At 37.5% G+C, this 25,316-nt stretch overlaps 1 protein-coding gene across 1 annotated transcript in view; it reads right to left on the minus strand.

The window, feature by feature from the left end:
- Positions 1 to 5,370: 5,370 nt before the first annotated feature.
- Positions 5,371 to 25,316, minus strand: part of KIF20B (kinesin family member 20B) — a gene marked incomplete at its 5' end in the record, with an annotated part of 38,482 nt that continues 18,536 nt past the window's right edge. Inside the window, 14 exons of the mRNA XM_080620321.1 lie at positions 5,371 to 7,217; positions 8,254 to 8,396; positions 9,954 to 10,098; positions 10,828 to 10,905; positions 13,178 to 13,381; positions 15,943 to 16,107; positions 16,674 to 16,853; positions 17,796 to 17,951; positions 18,976 to 19,112; positions 19,377 to 19,502; positions 20,330 to 20,390; positions 20,800 to 20,922; positions 21,793 to 21,931; positions 23,266 to 24,466. Of these exons, the coding sequence (XP_080476447.1) occupies positions 7,140 to 7,217; positions 8,254 to 8,396; positions 9,954 to 10,098; positions 10,828 to 10,905; positions 13,178 to 13,381; positions 15,943 to 16,107; positions 16,674 to 16,853; positions 17,796 to 17,951; positions 18,976 to 19,112; positions 19,377 to 19,502; positions 20,330 to 20,390; positions 20,800 to 20,922; positions 21,793 to 21,931; positions 23,266 to 24,466 (2,936 nt within the window). The 3' untranslated portion in view covers positions 5,371 to 7,139. The remainder of the gene's footprint in view (positions 7,218 to 8,253; positions 8,397 to 9,953; positions 10,099 to 10,827; positions 10,906 to 13,177; positions 13,382 to 15,942; positions 16,108 to 16,673; positions 16,854 to 17,795; positions 17,952 to 18,975; positions 19,113 to 19,376; positions 19,503 to 20,329; positions 20,391 to 20,799; positions 20,923 to 21,792; positions 21,932 to 23,265; positions 24,467 to 25,316) is intronic.

Here is a 25,316-nt window from a genome sequence, read left to right on the forward strand (position 1 = left end):
AGTACTTGTGTCATTTACGGAAAAATCACCCCCAAAATATTCTGCTCCTTTTTCTCACTTCAACTCCTGAGTTACCCTCAATTCATGAGCTATCTGATCAAATAGTGCCACTCTTCCTCTTTGTTTAGTTTTGCCAAAGAGAAAAGTTTGACCTATATGAATCAACACCCTCATATTTTCCTTCCAGAAGCCTTCATTAGGGCTGTAGTTGGGGTGTCATGAGGGTGATGAAAGAAAGTGTTCACCCCAAATGACCTGAAGTTGAGGAAGGAATAATCTTTTCAAGAGGAGTGTTAACCATTGGAAAAGTTGGGTTAGCTTGACACAAGTACAACACAGACTATTTTCCAAGAATTATGCCTCGCAGCATGACCCATTCAAAAGGAACTATTCAAAGACAATGGTGTTGCTCTACAAGGCAGTTTGCAGGATTCAGGTGTTACACCAAAAATAGAACTGTTTCATATTACAGAAAAGTCTCCTTCCTTGTGCAGGAAAACACACCAGAGAAGTGAGGCCGTATCTCAAAAGAAAGGAGGCCATGTCTTAAAAGTCTGTTATTAAAGCTATAAGGATCTAAGCTCTTGGTGAAAAGGAAGCTTCATTTTAAGTATCAGAAATTTTCAATGCATAGAATAGACTGATACTGAGTAAGGTTGCCCTTTTCCTGAATCTATTTCAGAAACTAGATTTATTCAAATTTGGGGGCTGGAGGGAGGACTGGAGCACAAAACAGTGGAAGTCACTGTGCCTATCCCCCAAGAAATTTTCCTTTGTGAGATCTGAGTGTCTCAGGATATCAGTACTGCATGACCTAATTTTATATATAGAAACTCTTACCCCCTTCAGCCAGTGATGCACAACAATACATGCATCACACCTTCCTACAGCCAAGTAAGTTCTGAAGAGAACACGGACAATTTCAGTATTACGAGATACCTTCATGTCAAAATATAGACCAAATTTCCATTAAATGGTGCTTATATTAGTCTTTGCTAGGTAAAGAATTGACATCTCCATTAACATACAAAAAATATTCTCTGCTCTGCAAGTTAGTTGATGAACTTTACACTAAAGCATAAGGTAAAATAAATAGGAGACATGCTCAGATTTGAGTTAACTATGGTACTTATCAGGAAGAATCAGAAGGCAAAAGGACATGAGGTCCTAAAATATCTTTTTGCTTTGTTCTCCAGAGAAGCTGATAAAAGAACAAGATAGAGCTAGCCCCAGCCTTAACTAGGAGGACGAAAAAATATTCCCATTACTCCATTCTTTCTGAAGAAGTGAAAATGAATATGCTCTTTCTTGGATTATTTTTTTATTCCCTTTCTGCTTGGTGGAGGTCCTCCTGCAGCAGGTGGCTGAGCTGCGGTGTGCTGTGAATAGGCTGCAAGATGTCAGGGAAGCTGACAGGAAGCAGGACTGCCTCCTCCAGGCCCAAACTGTGCAGGGGCCTCAAGCGTCCCCTGTAGCTCAAGGAGGAAAGAAGGAAGCCGTTAACCCAGGAAGCTGGGAAACAGTAGCAAAGAAAACCAAAAACAACAAAAAAAGGAGGAAGAGGACAATTAAAAGCAGGGGGCTTCCTCCTAAACCTGTTGTCCCCAACCAGAACCGCTTTGCTGTCCTGCAGGGGGCTAACAAGGAAACGCACTTGCACCAGAAACAACCAACTGATGAACTGGTAAAGAAGATCTCTACTGGTGCTGTAAGGAAAAAGCGGGGAGTCATAGTGGTAGGGGACTCTACCTTGAAATGGACAGAAGCACTCATCTGTTGGCCTGACTCAGTCTCGAGGGAGGTGTGTTGCCTACCAGGGGCACGGATCAGGATGTTGCAGAGAGGCTGCCTGCTCTAGTAAGTCCCACAGACTATTACCCACTTCTGGTGATCCATGTGGGTGCTAGTGATATAGATAGCAGTAGCCTGGAGAACATGAAGAAGGACTACAGAGGCCTGGGAGAGGTGGTTAGGGGCTCTGGAGCTCAGATTGTCTTCTTCTCAATTCTCCAGGATACAGGGGAGGACCCTAAAAAGGCTAGGAGGATTGGCCAGGTTAATAAATGGTTAAAAGGGTGGCCCATAGTCAGGGGTTTGGGTGTCATGAACACGGGACCCAAGTTTGTAGGCCAGGTCTACTGGGGGCTGGTGGAGCTGCTCTGATAAGGAAGGCAAAGAGCAGTTTTGGTAGGAGGCTTGCCAGACTGGTCAAGGTTGTTTTAAACTAGATGTGTTGGGGGAGGGGGGCATCATTCCATCCCAACACAGTCAGTTGCCAGCACCTATAATAAATGCCTGCGGCAATGTAGAGATATTCCAGCTGCTCCAGCCAATGAGCCGGCTTCATTTGGAGCTCGGCTCAGATGCCTCTGTACAAATGCTCATAGCATGGGGAACAAACAAGAGGAATTAGAGATGTGTGCACATCTATGGGGATATGATATAATAGGTATCACAGAAACATGGTGGGATGGCTCCTACGACTGGAGTGTTGGAATAGAAGGTTAAAGGCTCTTTAGAAAAGACAGGTCTGGCAGGCAGGGAAGGGGAGTTGCTATTTGTGTTAGGAATAGGCTGGAGAGTATGGAACTCTGTCTGGGGACGGGTGAGCAGTCAACAGAGAGTTTGTGGGTCAGGGTTAAAGGGAGAACAGCGATGGGAGACATTACTGTGGGGATCTGTTACAGACCACCTGATCAAGAGGAATCTGTGGATGAAGTGCTCTACAGACAGATAGGAAAAGCCCCACGCTCACAGGCCCTTGTTCTCATGTGGGACTTCAACCACCCTGACATCTGTTGGAGTGAAGGTACGGCCCGGCACAAGCAATCCAGGAGGTTCCTCGATTGTGTGGAAGACAACTTCCTTCTGCAAGTAACAGAGGAGCCAACAAGGCCAAGTGCTATGCTTGACCTCGTGCTCACCAACAGGGAAGAGCTGGTTGGAAATCTGACACTCCAGGGCAGCCTTGGTTGCAGCGATCACGAGATGGTCGAATTCGAGCTCCTCAGGACAGTGAGAAGAGCGTGCAGCAAGCTCACTGCCCTGGACTTCAAGAGAGCAGACTTTGGCCTCTTCAGGAACCTGCTTAGTAAGGTTCCATGGGATACAGCCCTAGAGGGCAGGGGGGCCCAAGACTGTTGGTTAATATTCAAGGATCACCTGCCACAAGCTCAGGAGTGTTGCATCCCAACTAGCAGGAAGTGCAGCAGGAGGGCCAGGAGACCTCCTTGGATGGATAAGGAGCTGCTCAGGAATATTCAAAGGAAAAAAGAGGCAAAAAAAAAAAAAAAAAGGTGGAAGCAAGGACAGGCGGCCTGGGAAGAATACAGGGATGTTGTCCAGGAAGCTAGGGACCAGGTTAGGAAGGCTAAGGCCCAGTTAGAATTAAACTTGGCTAGGGATGTTAAGGATAACAGGAAGGAATTCTATAGGTACGTAGCAAATAAAAGACAGACTAGGGACAACATAGGCCCCCTCCGGAAGCTATTGGTAGAACTGGCTACCCTGGATTTGGAGAAGGCTGAGGTTCTTAATGACTTCTTTGCCTCGGCATTCACTGGCAAAAGCTCTGACCACAACACCCAAGTCTTGGAAGGCAAGACGCAGGGACTGTGAGAATGAAGACCCTAGGCCCACTGTAGGACAGAACCTGGGTTGAGACCATCTTAAAAACCTAAATGTACACAAGTCCATGGGACCTGACGAAATCCATCTGCGGGTCCTGAAGGAGCTGGTGAATGAAGTTGCTAAGCCACCGGACATCATATTTGAAAAATCATGGCTGTCAGGTGAAGTTCCCGACAACTGGAAAAAGAGAAATATAACCCCCATTTTCAAGAAGGGGAAAATGGATGACCCAGGGAATTACAGACCAGTCAGTCTCACCTCTGTGCCTGGCAAAATCTTGGAGCAGATTCTCCTGGAAGCCATGCTAAGGCACATGAAAAACAAGGAGGTGGTTGGTGACAGCCAGCATGGCTTCACTAAGGGGAAATCCTGCCTGACCAATTTGGTGGCCTTCTATGATGGGGCTACAGAACTGATGGACAGGGGCAGAGCAGTTGACGTCATCTACCTGGACTTGTGTAAAGCATTCGACACTGTCTCACATGACATCCTTGTCTCTAAATTGGAGAGACGTCGATTTGATGGGTGGACCACTCGGTGGATAAAGAACTGGCTGGATGGCTGCACGCAAAGAGTTGTGGTCAACGGCTCGATGTCCGGCTGGAGGCCGGTAATGAGTGGTGTCCCTCAGGGATCGGTGTTGGGACCGATCTTGTTCAACATCTTTGACAGTGACATGGACAGTGGGATTGAGTGCGCCCTCAGCAAGCTTGCCGATGACACCAAGCTGTGTGGTTCAGTTGACAAGCTGGAGGGAAGGGATGCCATCCAGAGGGACCTTGACACGCTTGTGAGGTGGGCTGAGGCCAATCTTATGAAGTTTAACCATGCCAAGTGCAAGGTCCTACAGCTGGGTTGGAGCAATCCCAGGCACAGCTACAGGTTGGGCAGAGAAGAGATTCAGAGCAGCCCTGCAAAGAAGGACTTGGGGTGTTGGTTGATGAGAAAATGAACATGAGCCGGCTGCAGTGTGCGCTCACGGCCCAGAAAGCCAACCGTATCCTGGGCTGCATCAAAAGGAGTGTGACCAGCAGGTCAAAGGAGGTAATCCTGCCCCTCTACTCTGCTCTCGTGAGACCTCACTTGGAGTCTTGTGTGCAGTTCTGGTGTCCTCAACATAAAAAGGACATGGAACTGTTGGAACAAGTGCAGAGGAGGGCCATGAGGATGATCAGGGGACTGGAGCACCTTCCATATGAAGATAGGCTGAGAAAGTTTAGTGTGAGGTGTCCCTGCTCATAGCAGGGGGGTTGGAACTAGATGATCTTAAGGTCCTTTCCAACCCTAACTATTCTACGATTCTATGAAATAACTGGAAATCCTGACATGGAGAAAGGAGATACATAAAGTGTGACCCATTCTCTAGGCTACCAGCATATATAGGCTCAAACTTCAACAACTGTAGGAAGTACAGAAATCACAGTCCCTTGATCAAAACAAAAGGGAATATGCTTTATTTCTGTATTTAAAATTTGTAACCATGGAGTTTGATAACCAAGCCTACACCTACGAAGGAAGTTAATTCAGTATGGCTCTTCAAAACGCAAAGGCTAATTTAAGGACAAAAACCAGAACAAGTTAAATTTCGTACATGTATACATAGCTACTCTCGTGCTCAGGTTATAATGAAGACACCCATTGAAATGGCTTCCAGAAAAAACAGTTTTCATATAGCCTTTAGATAGCTCAGCAACACTGACGAAATTTTAGTAAATATAAGAGCTTAGAAAAATTGGCAATATAGCTTAAGTGTAGTAGCATTTCTATATGTCAGTGGCTTGACTGTACTGAGAGATTCTACTTCCTAGTTAGCTGCACAGATAAATTGCAATTTATCAGAGTAATCGAAGTAATTTTGTCACTTAGTTAACCATGAAATCAGGAAGAAGCACATATTATTTGAAACTATGAAATTTTATATTTGATAATGAGAATAAACACTATCAGCAATTTCAGTTACATCAAATAGCTGAAGATATTTCTATTACTTTCCACATATTTAGATCAATAAAGAAATCATACAAGCAACAATCAAGTAATGCAGTGCTCTTCTAATCCTCCATTTACCTTGCCTGTTTTCTTGTTAAATAAGAGCTGTAAGGCCATTTGATGATATAACGATAAGCAATCAACCTGTCATTCAAGGCAACACAATAGCATATGAATTTCACTGCAGGCAAGTGCAAGGCTGTACACAATGGAAGGATCAATCCAACTAAACAGGCACATGCTGATGGGTTCTAAAATTAACCAAAACTATTCAGAAAAATAAGTTAAGGGTCAAGACAGAAGCTGATGGAAAAAGAACATCTGCTAAAAATGTGAAAAAAAAAAAAAAACAAACCACAAAACAACCAAACAAAACAGACAAAATGTTAAAGCAAAGAATAAATATCCCAAGTACTGTCTCATTGTTTAAAACCGTTTTATCATAGAAGCACAGGATGGTTCGGGTTGGAAGGGATCTTAAAGATCAGCTAGCTCCAATCCTGCAATGGCCAGGGTCACCTTCACCTTGCACATCTCCTGCCTCCAGCTATAAAGACTTCTGTAAAATGAACAACTTGCATCTATATCAGGTAACAATCTTCACAGGTGTGTTCTGGAGCCCTGAAAGAGATCAGTCCAGGTATCTGGACTACAGATAACAGAAGACAGGAGATCTGGAGAAAGACGAAGTATTGAAAGTATAAAATCCTACCTGTGAAGAGATATTGACAGTGCATTTATTTTTATTTAAAATTATCTGACCATACCTGGTTTTACATTTTTCTATTAGAATGAAAAGAGGGAAGAAAGAAAATGACAATACCAAACATCAGCTAACGAAAAGGGAATCTGAGTTCACACTCACACAAACAGAAGATGAAACAGAAAGTTGAAGAAATGGAAGAGGTGAAAGATTTGTGAATCAGGCTCACTTTGTCACTGTCAAGTTAGAAAAAAACCCAAACCATCAATCTTTCTTTAAGGACAAGACATGGAAGAGTGTAAGGGTACAACTCCATTTCACAGTCAAGAAACTGGAGAAGCAACTTAGTATGAGAATCTGATCTTGCAAATCAGGATTTACAGAACTGAACTACACATTATCCTTACAATGAGACATTTCATGCTCAGACAATCTACTGGAGAAGAGTAAAGAAAACATACACAAGTTCTGATGTGTAGTCAATTTTTTCCAATCGGAGATACACTGGCCACCTGAAAAAGCAACCATTTCGCACAGGCACAGTACTTCCTGCACAATGGGTAAATTATGAACACTTCCAAAGACACCACCCCTAAAAAAAAAAAATAATTAAAAAAATGGCCTCAGACACAAACTTTCTTGAACAGCATTTCAGTTTTAATGAAGTCAAAAATTAATAACATCAGAACAATTCTATACATCTATATACACACTTCAGAGCATAATGAAGTATCAATTACTTCCTATGTACAATCAACTGAAATAATACAACGGAAATGTGACCTAAACAAGGAAATATAAACATGCTGTTGCAAGATTATTTAGCTTGTTTTGATCGAAGCCGTCGCTTGATGATTAGATGATCGCTTTCCTTCTCTTTTTGTTCTATAAGGATCTGAAAGAGATTATATTTCAAGGGTTACTCAGCATTTCTGCAGAGACAAATTACACGCACTTCTAGACCCAAGTAATCAACAACCTGTTTTTTCCCCAGAAGTTTTCAGAATGAAAATTCCCTGTTAACTTTTAGCCAGAGGTCCTCGGTACAGAAAAACTCTTTTATTGCATCAGAATAAGAGACAAATACCAGGGACATACAAAATCACTTTTTTTTTTTTTCTGAAACAAATACCAAAGTCCAAAACAATATGTGATCTGAAAGTAGCTCTCACTTCTAAACTCTAATACTCATTTTGTGAAACAGGAAGTGTTCAGTAAACATATTTTTGTCTTAATTTCCTTTAGCTATCTCTGCTTTCCTGGGATTTGGTCTGTCACTTTTCCTTTTACTTCAAAGCTTCTTATCTTCTTCTGCTCTGCATTTCTGTCATTTTCTTCACCCTCCTGTGAAAAACATTTTAGTTTCTGCTGTATCCATTCATACAATTTACAGAAAATTCAATAGCATATCTCACTATGGGCAACCATAGTTACTGTGAAAATCACCTACATGGATTTCAGAAGTCATAAATCAAGCCCTGGCCTAGAAGACTTGTTCTAGGCTGGCTTCGACAGGGCAACACAATTTAAACACACACAGAAGGCTATCTAAACTGTGCTTTGGAAAGCATGGATGCACCATCATCCTACAGTAACCTAAATATCAGCTGGGCATAAATTGAATTGCAAGTTACCTTTGGTGCTCACTTGCCCTGCAAAGTTAATTGTACTTGCAGACTTTTATAGCTTTAGTGTTTCAATTATGCTATTCCAAATCTATGGACAGGTGAGAAAACAGAGAAAGTAAAACAGCAGAAAGAAGAGGCCAAAAGCAATGGCTAGATAGAATCAAGAAATAAATCAGTATTTTCAAACTTCTTCTGCAGCTTGATTAGACCTTCAGATTTGTTCTGTCCCCCTAATAGTGTATTTCAAATCACAGTTACAGAAGTAGATCACAGTGGACAGAACAGTAACCTGTAATCACTTACCGAAGAAGCAGGGATATCTAGAGGGCAAGAAATGTCAGTTGAATACAGCTTTCTCTTAGCTCGTTTTGGCTTCAGCTCATTTTCTTTGATGCTTTCTGGTTCTGCAGAATTAGGAGAGCTTATTGTTGCAATCAGCTTCTTTGCTAGATGAAAATATTTTATCATAAATCAATGTCTTACTGTGTTTGTAAACATCAAAACTAATGAATAAAGCAAGCTTTACTAAAAACAATTTAAAGATGAAAGATATTGTCTGAAGTTTAAATACAAAAATTCAGATGTGGTATTTGACTATCACAGTTTTCTATGGCTCGAAAAAGTTTTCCATAGCTTCAGGTGCAAAAGCTTTAATGTGCTATTTAAAGGTGTCCTTTAAAATCAGTTAGGATTCAGATTTCACTGGAAAATAAACACTTCAAAAGAAGTTGAACGACAGGCTTAACACTTCTTTGGGCTGACAGGAGCACAGGGTAGAGTCAATTTTCTCTATATATTTCTGTAGTTTTACCATGGTAGGACTAGGCTCTATAAAGAGATGACTGTATGCATATTATGAGCTGGAAAAGAAAGAAGACATCCTGAACAATAGGAAGTTACGTAAAAGAGAAAAAATACAGGACATCATAATAAAGGTTACAAACTAGACCACATTTGCCCAAATTAAGTATTTTCAGGGTGAAATTTTGAGTAACCTGAATTTGGCTTACATTGATAACAATGTTGTCCTCATGGAGCCAAATCTGACAAGCCTGGAAAGTTTTAGAAATCCCATTATCATCATCTAGGTTGTCTTACAGCAGGTAGGATGTACTCTGTAGCAAGTCAAGTTTTTCAGTTGGTATAGAGATCTTAATTTTAACCACCCACACTGAATAATGACTGATCTTGTTTTAACCAAACAATTGCGTCTTCTAGAATTTAACACGGGCAATTCCTTGAGCCCATTGCTAATTTTATTTTTGTTTTAAACACAGCAACTCAGAAGTCATGTTTTAATATAGGAAAGAATAACAATATGTTCTTTACTAGAAAGTCCCAGCAGTTAATCTTCCCAAGGCTATGCTTAAACTTAGTGAAATTCATTAATCACTTCATAGCCAACTTATTGAAGTCTTCCAAATATTTTCGTAAGACACCAGCTTTTAGGTTCTGTAGAACTAATTTTTCTCCCACATATGTGCATAAAAAAAAAAAAAAAAGCATTAATACAGTTTCCACAGAAACAAAGTGGTGGGGAGGTGGGGTGTGGGTGAGGAGGAATCACTTATAGAACAAGGTAAGATTTAGAATCTGGATTCAGCTCTTTATTTTTTTTCTTTAGAGCAGCAGGGCAAGCTCCTGAAAGTGCCCTTAATTTTTTTACTGTAAGCAAAACCAAAGGAACTCCAACATGTTGAGCTTAACAGTTGTGTCTTTTATGATAAATTTATATGCGTATATTCCACACTGCATCCTTTCATTCCATCCAGTTTACCTTTCACAACTTAAACTGTGGTCTTTGCAATCAAGACAGCCTTTTCTGCTCTGCAAGATTTAATATAGCAGGCCCCAGTTCAGACTCCTTTATTTCATAAACAAAACAGCATCTTAATGAAGCAACTTATCATCTAACAGTATATGTATTAATAGGTTACAGTAGAAAAAAGCTATTCTGCAATGCCCAGAGAATATGCAATGAGACTTATTTGTTCTGTACAAACCTTTAGACTGAATAATAGTAGGAGAACTTTGGAAGAAATCTCCAATTTTTTGTAGTGTTCCGTCTTTCTTTTTAGTAGAGTTTTTAATTGAAGTAGATTCTTGCTTTCTTAAGGGGTATGGTTTTCTAAGCTGTATAGTAGACATCTGTACAAAAATACAAGAGCATTGCTTAAGTTGCAAATTGACTTATCTTAAAGTTTAATTCCATTTTATTTTACCTTAATGTTATTTTCAAGCTGACATTTTGAGCTTTCTTACTGACACCTCTGTTCACTGTACTAATGACACTACCACAGCAAAAAACATAAACAGCCTTATTTTATACTCAGAATTAAAAAACATTCTCAAAGTTTCACAAAATATGTTTAAAGGCATGAGAAATATAGAACACAGTGTCTTAAAGAAAGAAAATTGATTCAAAGTTGTAGGCAATTTCATTAGATCAGCTGTTCTAGTTATAACTAAAACAAGAAAAAACTGGTGGGGAAAATGAATCTACTACCCATCCTCTGAACCCACCTAGTTTACTACTAATGCCTAAAATAATCTTTATAATTTTCATGCATATAGATGAAATAAACCTTGCTTTTACTTCAAAAGGTATTGCCTATAACATCATGTATATTAATAGTATGTTCAATATTCAATATGAAAGGTCATTCCCTATGAACGATTGTACAGTGCAGCTAGTACACATTCTTGGCAAATACAGACTTACTCTTTTTGGTTAGTGTATCGAGTTTAGGAAGACAACATGTTTAGAATCCTATTCAAGTACATAGATAAAGATACTGCTGCATATGTCTGCTCCTTTCATAAGTCTACCTTTACAGAAAAGGCCAAACTAACTTCAAAAATAGAATAAAATCAAACCATTTTCTTGTTGCTTGTAGAAGGCGAATTTGTCATAGCAGGTTTTGCATTTTTTTTGTTCTCACTTTTCACAAAATCCTAAGAAAATAAATGACAAATTTTACCTAGGATTCTTCTGGAAAAAACAATTATTTATGTTACAGAATCAGTCACTGTTTAAATGCTGTGACTAACAGTAGAGGGCCATTGGCTAACACTGAATAGAAGTAATTATTCAAATGTGAAATAAATGCTAAACAGACTTGTGGAAGGGAAGTAGAAATACCTGTGGTCAAACCATTCAGACATTTATTATTTTCTTCCTTCCACTGTTCCCAATACTTCTGGCTTTAGGACATTTGAGAAGCAAACACATAAATTTAAGTTAACTCAATAAATCTAAATGAAAAATCAGATTTACAGTGACAATTATAAAAATATGTCAGTGACATAGACAGCTTAACATGATAGTGTTAAGCTGTCATTAAAAGATGACTTTTATCTCATTAATTAGTGCCAAGAGATTTCAGGTAACCAATAGCCATACCAACTGTTAACAGTGTCAGAAGAGAAAGCAGATTTTGTGCTTTGCCTAATTATAAGAGAGTCTCAGCAGAAGATGTGGGTTTGTTTTTAAAAACCAAGCCCAAACCCCCAAAAATCCCAACCCCAAACTACACCACTTCTTATAAATAAATAAATAAATATGGGGGAGATGAGCAGTATGTGGTTGAGCACCATAGGTTTCCCACCAGCCCTTAGTTTTACTGCTGACATCATGCTATTCTGTTTCAGACAATTTAAAAAACAAATTATGTCTTCAGTAGACTTGTGACAGTTAAAGTTGTGGAATCCTTTTATAATCTATTTAGCATAACAAATTATATTTAAGAGTCATATTTGGGTGAACAGAACAGCAATAAGATACTTTTAAATTTAGTTTCATGTTACTGAAAAGTTACTTAGCTAAATGTTCTCCTATAAGGGTATGAACACAAACTAGACTGAAAGGATTTAAAACAAATAGGCAAAACAATCTTCTCTAAAAACATGGAGGTCCTTTCCAACCCTAACTATTCTATGATTCTATAACCACATTAGATTAAATATCTGCAGAAAAAGTTTGGTACTTTTTCAGTGCCTTCAGAATGGTGGTTATTTTTACACCTACTTTGCCAGCAAGCTGAAAAAATACTACTCTCAAAAGAAAATGGTTCAAGACACAAGAAATTTAAATCAGCTCTGGACACGCTTCTAGAATGAAGAGCTGAATTCCAGGTGAACTAACTTACACAGCTTTTAACAGGTTTAACAAAATGAGTTTATTGAAGTCCTGTTGCACAGTAATCATAGAAGTGATTATTTATCTTAACTATTTTATTAAGAGATTAAAAAACATATCACTGAGGAATGATTGAGCAAGAAATGCTAGAAAAGCATCAGACACTTCACTCTTCAGCTGAGACAAGTTCACTGGCTAAAACATCACTTACTACCTAGACAAGTCATACATAATCTCATAGTCACCTGTCAGCTTCAAAAGTCCTTAAAAGCATAGAGATTCATAAGCCCCACAAGTATGATTACAAGTACCACCACAATGTGGTCTTATGGTTTCAAGGCCTTCTTAAGTGTCTTAGAGAAAGCTGTGTTGGCACTGATAGAAGGCAGAGGGATGGAACACACAGTTCAGGTAGGAGAAGTGAAGATTTTTACCATCTTGGACTGCTGTGGAGCCTTAGTCCCACATGTAAACACCACAGAACATTAAGAGGGCTGGAGTACCTAATCTAGTACAACTGAAGAAATTAAAGAGGTATTAAGGCCTACAGAAAATAGGGAGGTTCAGGTGCTTGTACATAATACCTTCAAGTACAAAAAGATCAAAGAGAACACAAGCTGGAAAAAAAGTGGAAAGAAGTGGTCTTGAAACTTTGAAATGCATTGATTAAGCTCATAGACTTAACTTGTAATTGCCCATTAGAGGGGTTTATAATTGACATCAATGATTGTCTAAACCAAAAGAAAAAATTCTATAGAACTGATCTGCAATCCCACATATATCAGAGCTGGAAGCAGTAGCAAACAGTGCTTGTAGAGACAGAGAAGTGTAAAAGGCGAAGAGAAAGTGCAAATCAGAGACAAGGGGCCAGAGTCTGGATAAATTGAAGTCTATCACCTTATTCATCACAGGCCAAAGATTCATTCACTTGGCAGGGGGGAGGACAGGATGATGTTTGAAGAAGCTTAAATATACCCTACATATATCTTTTGGGTCTCAGTGAGAATCAGGAGGATAGGATTTTAACAAATGATCAGAGTAATAGAGAAAAGCTGCACAACATAATATGTTGGTTGGTCTAGGTCATACCTCATCCATCTCTTCACTTTTTCTTTTCTTTCTTGGCTTGAGCATTTTAACTGTAACTGGTATGGTGCTGCCCTGGTGCTTCACCTCCATCTTACTGGGTTGCAAAGGTGTGAACTGGATTTCCATCTCTGGTTTTGGGAACCGACTAGTTTTTCCATTTTCTGTAGACACTTCAGATGAGTCAAGGACAATTTCAGAATGGTCCTGCAAGCATAGGAACATTTTAAGAAAATAAGCTTTAAAATAACTATGACTTAAATGCTATAATACATATCTTTCTCCAGTGGATTGCAAAGCAAGTATACTTTTTTCTAGCGGTCAGTTTTTGAAGCACTTCTAATAAAAGTGAAGAAATCTACTTCAACTACAGCAGAATTTAACTCTTATTTTTTGTTAAGTTTTTAAAACTTAACACTTCCATATATGATCATAGAACTTAAAGTCTTCCTTGCTGAACTCAGCATGATACTTTGTTTGCAAGTCATTTTCCTCAAGGGCAGAGACAGCTAGTCACAGTTTTCATAGCTAGCAGTAGTAGCATTGACATGATTTTACTCATGTTAACTTTGCTGCTCCTTAGGAACTGGGTAGTAATAGCAGCTTGAGAGAAAAGTATAGCCTTTCTCTAGCTTGTTTTCAGGGAGCTTTCCCTTCCCCTTTTACACTTAGAGCAGTTAATTGTGTAAGTAACAAGGTTTAACTGGTTCAAGCCAAATTCAACTGAGGACTTCCTCACTCTGTTTAATAATCAGCCACTTTATAAGCCTCAGCGATAGGCAAGTTTTCAAAAACACATGGTTCAAGTCAGATATATTCACATGATTATGTCATACAGCTTTTATTGCTACCAAGAGCAACAAAACTAGGTGATCTGATCATCAAGAAAGATTCACAGAAAAAAACAAAACAAACACCCAAAAAAACCCCAAAAAGAAAAAAACAAAACAAACAAAAAAAACCCCTCCCCCCAAAAAAAAAAACAAACCACCCCAACAACAAAACACCCCATGAAAAAAAACAACCCCAAAACCTTTTAGAATTGTTCGGCCAACAGGAAACAGGACATTTTGAATCAGTAAAATCTATTCACACTAAGAGATTATAAGAAATGCCCTGCTGGGTCTCACCAGCAGTCTATCTAGTTCAATATTCTGTCTCTGGTAGTGGCAAAGGGAGATGCTGTTATTGAGAGATAAGATGTGTGATTCTGGGCACCTTGTCATCTGTTCTCTCCATACTCTCCCAGCACTCTCAGTTGTTGCTTTAGAGGGGTCAAAGGATATACCTCTGCCTAATCCTCATTTGTGAATATATTTATGGATTTCAAATACAAGTTTTTCTATTCCCTGCTGATAGTACCTGTTTCCAGAAGATCATTAGTGGCTTCAGATAGGAATAAGTTGTTTTATTTTAATTGTTTAAATAATCTCTTATTAGTTTCATCAAGAGCTGCCCAGTTCTTGCAGGGTTTTAGGAAAAACAGTTCTGGCTTTTGTTTACCCACCACAACCATGATTTCGTAAACCTCAGCTCCATAACTCTCCAGTAGCCTTAACCTCTCCTAATCAGAGCGCCATCTTCTTAGCCTCTTCTTAAATGGCAGGAGACACATCCCCTTGAACGCTTTAGTTTTTCTTCTTTATCGTCACAATGTGTTTCCCAGGAATTATTTGATTTCTCCCCCAAAACTTTACCCCATTCACTTCAACACCAACAAAAGTTTCTCACATGATAATCCTCCTAGACACCTCCGCTTACCCATAGCAACAAGTATCGTCTTTACTTCCTTGAGGTAAATATGTCAGCACCAACTGTTCACAACAATTCTTCAATAACTATTTTAATAGCAAAAAATAAACAAATATTTATGGTGTTCTCTTACCTGCTATTACAAAGCTGTGTAAAGTAGTAACCCTTCTGAGAGCTACTCTGTCCTCCCTCATTCATCACAAGCTTTATCTATATGGAACTAGCTGAACTGATGAAGTAGCAAGAAACTAGTCAGATAGCCTTATTTGGCAGTAGACAGGAAAGAGATGAAGAGATGCATTTGTCATTCAGTCCAGTTCTGTAGCAAGAGGAGAAATGCATGTTCTAGCAGCCAGGGGAGGGATTGCTAGGAAATCCCCTTTCAGCCCTGTTCATTATTAATTAGCAATAGAGCCACACAGCATTAATTCAGTTTAGCAGAAGAACTATATCATTAAATACTGTTCAAGTTAACACACAAGGGTTCAGTCAGAATTGGAAATCTCAGTATAGTTGCAAGCCTTTCAATTTTTCCTTCAGGAAATATGCAAAGTTGATATTTTCTTTGTGTAAACTTCAAATATTGTTTTGGTTTTGCTTGGGATGCATGATATTGTTTTGTTCTTCTGAAACCCCATATAGGTTGGAATCTCCAATTACAGAAACATTTCTATTACCACACTATAGGCAATATCACAAAGGTTTTGAGCTGAAATTCCCTTGGCATAATCAAACTGAAATGGCACTACAATGTCTTCAAATCTCTAGAACCTGGATTAGTTAACTAGTTTTCTCCTCAGGTATGTAAGTTCTATAACATATCGAGAGATGGTATTCTATTAACGTAAGTACCCTATTTCTGATAGCAAAAGTGGGTGAGAGAAAGAATGAACAAGAACTCAGAACTATGAGCAATAAGTTGTCAGATTCCCAATGTTGCTGAAATATATACTGAGAAAACAACAAAAGTTATAAAAAACTTATAATTACTACATACTTTCCATAACAAACCATACCTCTTTGTTTACAGACTGATCTATTTCATCTTGTCTGTCTTCAGGTAAAGGTACTTTTGCCATAGACTGAAGACTTTCATGGTCAACCTGCTGTTTCAGTTCCTTTATAAAGTCATCTTTCTCAGCCAGCTGTTTCCTTAGTTTTTCTATATCAGTTTCCTTATCCTAAAAAACATAGCAAAAAAATGCCACAAATTGCAGGACTGGCAAAAGAAAATACATACACGAGCATAATTACTTGGAAGCATCAGTTTCAGAACTGCAAGCTAAACCAGTCAGCTATCCAAAAGAAAGCCAACAATTTCATGTATGACTGGTCACTATTTGAAGTGAAGTCATGTAACACCCAGGGAAGATGTAATGCAAATTTTTATTTTACTCTACTTATGTGGAGTTATAAATAGTTCACCTCCCATTTGCTCATTAAGTCCCTGGGGCTGTGAAAAAAGCAGCAGCTATGATAATTGTTTCAGATCTCCAGTCCAACTTTGCAATCAAAGGATCAAAGAGACTTTAAATAAACCACTAAATGTTTTGAAACTTTGGTTACTGTTACAAATTCAGTTTCAAACAAAGCTTCTATTTTTAATGAGCTGCTAATGGCTTCAATATGACAGTAAGAATTAAAAATAGAGCCAAAACGCAAAAAGTATTCTGTTCTGCAGAATTAATGAATAACAAACAAAGTAAAAAAGAAAAAAAATTCCACAAGAACAAGAGAGAGAGAGAACCTTTCCCAAATCCTTTACTGCAGCCTGTTTCAGTTCTGCTATTTCCTTATCTTTTTGTGTGGAGTTAGAAGCTAAACTCTTGAGCTGTACTTCCAAAGCTTCTACTAATTTATCTCTTTCTTCACGCCACTTTTGAAGATTGTTGTCCTTTTCTACCAGCTGTGCAGCAGCAAGTCTTTCCTAAATACGGAAAAAAAATAGATTACAATTGAACACTGGTTCTACACACTATCTGAACTGTTCTGATAGTTTGGTTTCATATAGTATTACTATTTTATGGCCTGAGTAAACTTGAAAGCCTATATTGATCTTACAAAGCTTGCACAGAACTATTCTTACAACAAATATACAAAAGCAAATTATGCTTCAATTAGAAAATCTGCATCTATATTTATACTCTTTGTTAGCAATAAAATCAGAGTGAGCAATTCTCAGGCAAGCAAAGTCACAGATAATGTTACGGTAATCTTAAGCTCCTAATATCCTCCTGTACTGATTGCAGGTCCAGAAAGTCATTGCCAACTATATTTGGATGTAAATACAGTTTTAGATTGGTCAGATTCATTTAATAATTTTATATACTCAAGAAATACAACCATGATGCAGTCTGGTGAACAGGCAAGGTATTTACCTTATTAACTATCAGTTGAAAGCGATACAGGAGCAAAACCACTACCATTTTAACCAAGTATTTTTACTCTAAATCTCAAAAGAAGATTTTTTTGTTAACGTCTGCTTTTAGGAAATAGCAAAACAAACAATACTGTTTTTCAAAGTATGTTTTCTTAGCTTCAATTAAGCAGCAATTCATGTAAGTGTAGGTTACTGATAGGTGTTTTACACACAAAATAAAGCTTGAAGAATTCAGTGAGGTGGTGATAGGATAGAAAGGAACAGGTGTGTTAACTTCCATTACATATTAAGATTTTTCATTTTGTAACCCTCTTATTCTCCCCTTTTCTTAATAAGATGGTCTCATCTAGGCTTCACCATGTGATAAAGTGAGGGAATTTTGACAAAGCTCAGCTACCCTCAAGCATCCACACTGTTAATACTTCACATGAGATTTGCTCTGTACTAAAGACACTAGAGGATTCAATACACTAATACCTCGTAACCTACAATTTCTGCTTGTTGCTTTACATGGTGTTCTCTTTCCTCCTCAAATTTTCTCATTTCTCTGTTGTGAAGGATCTCAGCTTCTTTTACTTGATGTATGAGTGTCATTTTTTCCTCCAGCCACTTCTTTCTATCAGTTTGATACTTTGCCTCATTTTCCTATTTTAATTAAACCAGAAATAAAACCATAGGTAAAGATTAAGAAAAAAAAATAAATCTCAAAATCCAGATTACCATTAAACGGATTTTTCAAAAGATAAAAATACTAACACAGTTTTACTCCAGCATATTCTCAAGTGCAAGTACTACAGTATTACATTCTCATACATTCCCCCATACTGGGGGGAAAAAAAAAAAAAAAGGCAATTTTCAGCATGTTTTATTCAGACTGACACATCTTCATGGAATTTTTTTTTTTCCCTCATCTAAAAATGTGCTGAGTGAGCACACTGTAAAAGAGTGTGCTTATTTCTGGTGTAACTTTTAACTTCCAAATTCCCAATTTTTTACCCTGCCTTGCAGGACATGTTAGAAGACTTACTTCTATTTCAAGACTGAAAGGCAAAGAACACAGTACAGTTTGAATGGTAGGCAGAGATAGGGCATACCAAAGAACATCACTTCAATCCACAGCAACTTTGCCTCCTTTCCTATCACAACCAAAGCTCTTGTCAGACATTCACCCACATAAAACAGAAGGCACTCAAACAGCCGTTTGTGGGGAGAAGGGGGAAATCTCCTCTCTAATCCAATGAGAACTAAGGTTAAATCCTCAGCCTAACAAGAAGGGGTTACAGGTCATACAGCGAGCGCAAGATCTTGAAAGAGTTTAGTTTAGTTGCCAAAACAACTAACAGGAAATAGGTTTGGAATAGCTATCAGAAGTTAGATTAGCTAAGACAACTTTAAGAGAAGCCTAGCTATAGAAGGACAAGTAGCATAATATAGGGAAGAGTGCAGTTCATTACGGGACACCAGTGATGCCATACGTTACAAAGATATTGCATCCAGACTTTGCTGTACGGGTGCACAACAGCTTAGAGGAGGTTTCCTTTACTAGTGTAACAGCTTGCCATATGATGCCTTAGCTCTTGAAGACAGTGACACAGGAAAAAAAAAAGTAGATTCCTAAATGAAAGTTATGGCTTTAAAACTAAGTATGAATTACGTCACCGTATTTTACCTTCAGTTCTTTTTGCAGCTTTATTATTTCCTCATTTTCACTTCTGTTTTTCTCCTCATTTTTGTTCATCCTTTGCTGCCAGTCACTATCGCTCTGGTTATTCAGCTCTCTACATTTCTGCTTCCATACTTCCAGTTCTAGTCAGTACACAAAATGAGGTTATATAATATATAGTTTAAATGCGTATTTGAGCACATTCACGTCCTTATTCTAAAGTTACTCAGATTTATCAGCTGTGACTGCAAAGGGATAATAGAGCCTTTAACTGTTAGAAATTTTGTTATGTACTACATAAAATTAATGCCTAATTAGCAGTCAACAAATAAAACCATAAATTTAAAGCATTTAATCACAATAGATCCAATATAATTTTGCCTCTCTGCTCCCTTTCCATAGATTACCCAAAACTAATCTGTTGGTCTCCTCTAGTTTGGCTTCAATCACTTCTTCTTGTTCAATCTGTGTCTGTTCTTGTTCTTCTAATGTCATCCGCATATCTTCAATTATTTTTTCCTTTGCACAAAGATCTGAAGATTTGAAAAATATTTACAGATGAGCCCTATCATGTTTTAACCTAGTTCAGGTCAGCTGTCCTGGCTGTGCTCCCTCCCAGCTTCTTGTGCTCCTCATCACTGACTAAGCATGAGAAAACACTACTTAACACACCGATGTTTTAAATGTTGCTTTCAACATTAATCTCATACTAAAGCCAAAACACAGCACTGTACCAGCTACTACGAAGAAAATTAATTCTATCCCAGCAGAAAACCAGGACAAGTCCTCACCTTGTTCCCACCATTCTCTCCCAAAGGGCCTTTATTAGAAGTCATTTCCCCATTCCCCAAGATCAAAAGCTCTATTAGAAACAGCACAACTATACTGAACTATTTGAAACCAAAATTCTTAAGTGATTCACATGAACTTGATTTAGGCAGCATTTCAGTTTAACATCAGATTGTGGCTTGTATTATATGGGAAACTAATAATTGTTCAACTGCTAGAAATGTTTGTCAAGCCTGCAGAAACTGTTACTGTGCTACTTAGTGTTTCAGTGTTCCAGTTTGTTAAAATGACTAATAAATACCAACATTTAATAACCTGACACTGATATCAGCAAATTCACACTGTCTCTGAGCTCATATTTCTTAATCTGAGCCTGACTGCTTTCAAATGTACCTGCAAATGCCTTAATAAAGTTTAGTTCTTGACTGTAGAAAATTCAAACAGGGCATTAAAATCATAAGGTTTTTTTTTAAGTATACAAAACTGTTCCAAGTTCATTAACAATATGACAACTCATTATGGTGCCATTCCACACCAAAGGGGGGAAGTAATAAAACCGGCTTTTTCTGACCTTTACATGTTTTCTCATACTCTTTGGAGATTTCTTCCAGCTTCTCATTATTCAACTGCTCCTAAAGCATTTAAGAAAAACAGTCTGACATAAATTTTTTATGTGGTGGTTAGGAGCATTCAAGTTGACTAAAACCCAAAAAAGTTTGGAGAAAAACATTACTACTAACATATCTATGTGTCACTAATCCGAATATCTGCAGGTATTAAGTATGTATTCATTATGCAGATTATTTAAAAAAAAATTTGACAGTATCATGCAGTGAGAAATTCTTTAAACATCTTTTATCCACCTATTAAAATTAATTTCAAACTGGCTACTCTTATCTTTACCTCAGTTTCTGCAAGCTTTCTCCTGTTGCTTGCCCCATTTATGGATTCATCAAAAAAAAAAAAACCAAAACAAACAAACCAAGAGAAAAAAAAAAAAAAACACCAAAAAAAACCAAAACACTATCCAAAAAAACCAACCTTTTTAAGTCGCAGAATTGTGCGCTGTTTGATCTCTAATTCTTCACTAAGCTGGTTTTTAATTTTCTGAAGTTCATTAACCTTGTTCCTCAATGATTTCTCCTCAGATCTCATTGTACCCACCTGTAACATCAAGGAACACTAGCATTTTGTATAACGCCTTTTACAACCTTTGTAAGTTACTTAAATCTTAATTAAAATAATTAGTTATTTAGGTATCTGCAAGCAGCTAAATTTCAGAGGCAGGGAGTTAAAAACAAAAACAAAAAAGACCTACCAGGAAATAACCTAATCAAGCTACAAATTCATTTCCTTGCTATTTCTCAAACAAGGGATTATACACTGAAAGTTGAATAGGAATAGGTCCTCAAATTATAGGCTGCTGGGGAAGACATTAATACTTCAAGTCTTAATTTTCAAGCCAAACGCTTGCAATAGTCTTTTGGATTTTAAGTTCTTGTAATATCCCATGGGGTTCTAAGAAATCCTGCTGCTTGATAAGCAAATACTAACAATTAACATTAAAGAGATCCCATGTTTTCATTTCTTCTCCACACCTTAAGAGGAAACGTAACTCAAATTTTTAAAAGTTTCTTTTTCTGAATAATCCATCTCCTCCTTCCAGATATCAGTGTTTTCCCCCTGAAACATCAGTCTTTGAAGTCAGCGCAAATAACATAAAGCTACTGTTGTCATAAAGATCATAAACTACTTCTCCATAACCAGATTAGCCATAGTTTTTACAAATCTTTTTCAAAGACATTAACAAAATTTATATCCCCCCTTCAGTATCTGTATTAATCTCTGTTGACATCCAGTATTATCTTTAGCTTACAACTTTAACAGCAATTTAATTTAAATTATGCTAAATGCATCATTTGAAACAGCTTTATTGTTAATCACGCAACATTCATAGCTTGAAATTTGTGAAAACAGGTTTTAATAACAGAATCATAAACAAACTTGAAGAAACATTTGGCCTATATTACCAACCTCCTCTTGTACTTGCTGAATTTGCTTCTTGGCGTCAGAAAATTTCTCTTTCAAATCTGTATATTCTTCCTTTTTCCTCTGCAAGTCTTCTTTCAAACTCCGTACAAGGGCAGAACTCTCAGAAAGATCTTTACGTAGCCTTGTGTTAAAAATTAAGAGATATAAATGACATTAGTATAACATATCTCAGAGAAACAGCTTTTCCACATTAACTCAGGCTCTATGCTGTTCTTATTCACTAAAAGAATCTTAGATTTATCAGATTGATGCCAAGCTTTATAACTTTATATTTGAATTTCAGCTTATTATATGATCCTGAAATAATAAACTGATCAGATTCACTTCTGAACACTGCAATTTATTTTAAAGCAGACCAGAGCAACCATTTTTATCATTAGGTGTCCTTACAAAGTAAGAAAAGGAACAAGGTTAATATAAAGTAAGTTTAAACTTGATACCTACACCCCAGACCTTGTAAGGATCAAAATATGTAAAAATAAGAAAACAGAAAAACCAATAACATTGCAACAAGTACTGCTATTACAAAGGCTACAAAATAATTTAGAAGTTTGATGAGTTCATTTTTAAACCATCATATTTATTTTTAAAAGTTTACAATAAGACATCTTGGATTTTTACTTTAAAACTAACAGAAGGTTTTTTAGATTCTATAACTGACAATACAGAACAAGGCTATACAACAGGAGGAACACCTCTCAAGGTGGGGGATCCCCAGACCTTCATGTTAAGTTGTGCATCAGAGTATATGCAGGTACCTACAAATATGGCACCAAAGAACCTCTAGTAAGGAGAAGGGCTACATAGCATCTTGAAGCTATTTTTGTCTTGCAATTGCCTTAGCATATAGCAAATATAGTCTGCCAGATACATTTAATCTCTTATTTCTTAAAGATTTAAAAAGAAGGGGCTGGAGAAAGTTCTATCCTTCAAAACCTGTTATTCCTTCAAGTTTTTATAGTAGACTCTGTTCACCTAGAATAGCTATAACCAAAACCAGCTGTTTACTCCCTAAACTCTTTTTTTTTTTTTTTTTTTAAACTTTCTTCTTTTCCTGTTTAACATTCAGTGCTTTCCAAAGAAAACATTACCTGCTTTTAGACAAGTTACAGGATATAATATTAAACTACGTTATTTCCTCCAGAAAAGGTATGCAAAATACCAATATTAGAGATCCCCAAAGAATTCTTTATTTCCTTGCATTCTCCTGTTTCCCCCTACAGTAGTTCCACATTATTTAGATGCATATTTATGAAACAATATACAAACAGGTGAGGAAAACATAGGCAGCAGAATATGCAACTGTAAAATTCAAGTAGTGTATTCAAACTTTTTAAGCAGTTTGGGTAAAAAGGTTGATAAATATGCAAGTGTTATGTCAAAATAAACTGATGTTCACAGAAAGTAGTTTTGAGTCTACCCTCAAAGGTCTAGAAGTTATCAGTATTTACTTACAATTCTATAGATTGTATTTGCTCATCCTCATTTTTCTCTTTCTCCTGAAGACAGCATTTCATATTCTCCAAACTGTTCATCAACTGCACAATTTCCTCCTTCAGATTTACTTCTTTGTCATTTAGTTCTTTAATGGTTAGGTCTGAATTGGCACATTTCTCTTGCAGGGCTACTGTATTAGATTCTAGATTTAAAATAACAGATTCTTTTTCTTTGAGTACTTCTTCTAACTTTTCTATGCTGTCATCTTTAGCTTTAAAAGCCTCCAATAGGCATTCAAGCTCTCTTATTTTTTCCTTGCAGGTGGTAGCTTCCTCCTCAAACTTGGCAATTACTCTGCGATCTTCTGCAGCCAGTTTTTCAAAATCCTGTGTTTTCTTCTGAATTTGTTCTTTTAACTGACTCATAAGTTCTTTTTCCTTTAAGGACTGATGATCTTGATTTGCAATTTCATTTAATTTTATTTTCAGTTGATTATTACAATTCTCAGAGTCATCAAGTCCTTTCTTTAAGTCTTCAACTTGTCGAAGTAGTTCTTGAATCCGCTGACTTTTTTGTGAAGAAACCCTTATAATATTTTTGCATTCTTCCCAAATGCTTTCAACACTGCTGTGAAAGGAGCCCTCCCATCTCTGATCTTCTGTAGAAGCAGTTTGGGACTGCATGCATACAGAACTCACTTGAGGTCTCTCTGGTTCGTCTTTTTGAAAGTTTAATGAAGCTTTTAGATTAACAAAATCAATATCCATAGCATAAGACTCAGCTAGTGAATGACATTTGTATAACTCATCTACTTTGGACAGCATTGCTTTAATTTGTGACAATTTATCAATTAACTTTTGTTTTGCACCTTCTACTTCATTATTTAGCTGAATAATCTTTTCTTCTTGTTTCCTATTGATAGTTTTCTGTTTGTCCAATTCAAAAGCAATCTCCTGATAATCAGCTTGACACTGCTGAAGTTCTTTGCTTAAGCCAGAAGCCCTTTCTTCAGAAGCAGAAAGCTTGAGATGCAAGTTTGTTATCTGCTCACTAAACTCTTTTTTATTCTTTTCTTCAAGTACAGCTAGCTGACCTTCCAAGGTTTCAGTTCTTTCCCTCAGCGCTAGTATTTCTGCAAGGTTCTCAGAAGTATTTGTTTTCACATATTCAGCTCTCTTTTGCTCTAGAGTGCCATGTTCCAAACTCTCCTTTGTATCTCCTAAACAAGAAAAACATACAGGTCAGGTCGGTCAAAACAGATAGTACAAATCACTAGCAATACCTGATGGCAATTACTATACAGAAAGCAGTAACCATCTGAAAGCCACACCCTCATAGAAGGGTTAAGGTTGGAAAGGACCTTAAGATCATCTAATTCCAACCCCCCTGACATGGGCAGGGATGCCTCACCCTAAACCATGTCACTCTAGACTGTCCAACCTGGCTTTGAACATTGCCAAGGATGGAGCATTTACCCATATCATTGGACATTTTGGTCTTTAAGTAGTTAAAGCCCTCTGAATAATTTAAAATGCAATAGGTGTCTGTTAGGCTTCTAAAAAGTTTGCAGCAGGAGAAATCTTAATACTTTTCCATGGCTCTATTCCAGCCTCATACTCTGCACCACTAGTAGAAAGGCCCTTCTAGTTTTACTAATATGTAGTGATACCTGTGAGCTAGATACCATACACAGTTATATCTAGTTTCCACCTTCACCAGTTCAACAATGTCTTTAATACAACCAGCAACCACTCATACCATGTTTAGAAGAGCTATGTCATACACATTTCTGAGAAGTTTCATTCATACTTGCTATCCCCTTAACTTTAAAAGTTAAGCTAAAAATCGAGCAGGAGGTTTTTTTGCTTAGTGTTGGAACCTTCCTCTCTTTTCAATTTGTTTCTAAACAACATATAAGGATAACTATTTATGCATGCACTTAATATGCTGCATGTAAATTTCTCCCAGAAAGATGGGTGAAATGTTCCACCCCAACCCCAAGTTCTCATAAATATTTTATTAGCTCTAAGCCAGGTTTTTTCCCCCTAAGTAATGAGCAATTCTAACTA

Source organism: Psittacula echo, assembly GCF_963264785.1.
Source record: "Psittacula echo genome assembly, chromosome: 6".
Classification (NCBI taxonomy): Eukaryota; Metazoa; Chordata; class Aves; order Psittaciformes; family Psittacidae; genus Psittacula; species Psittacula echo.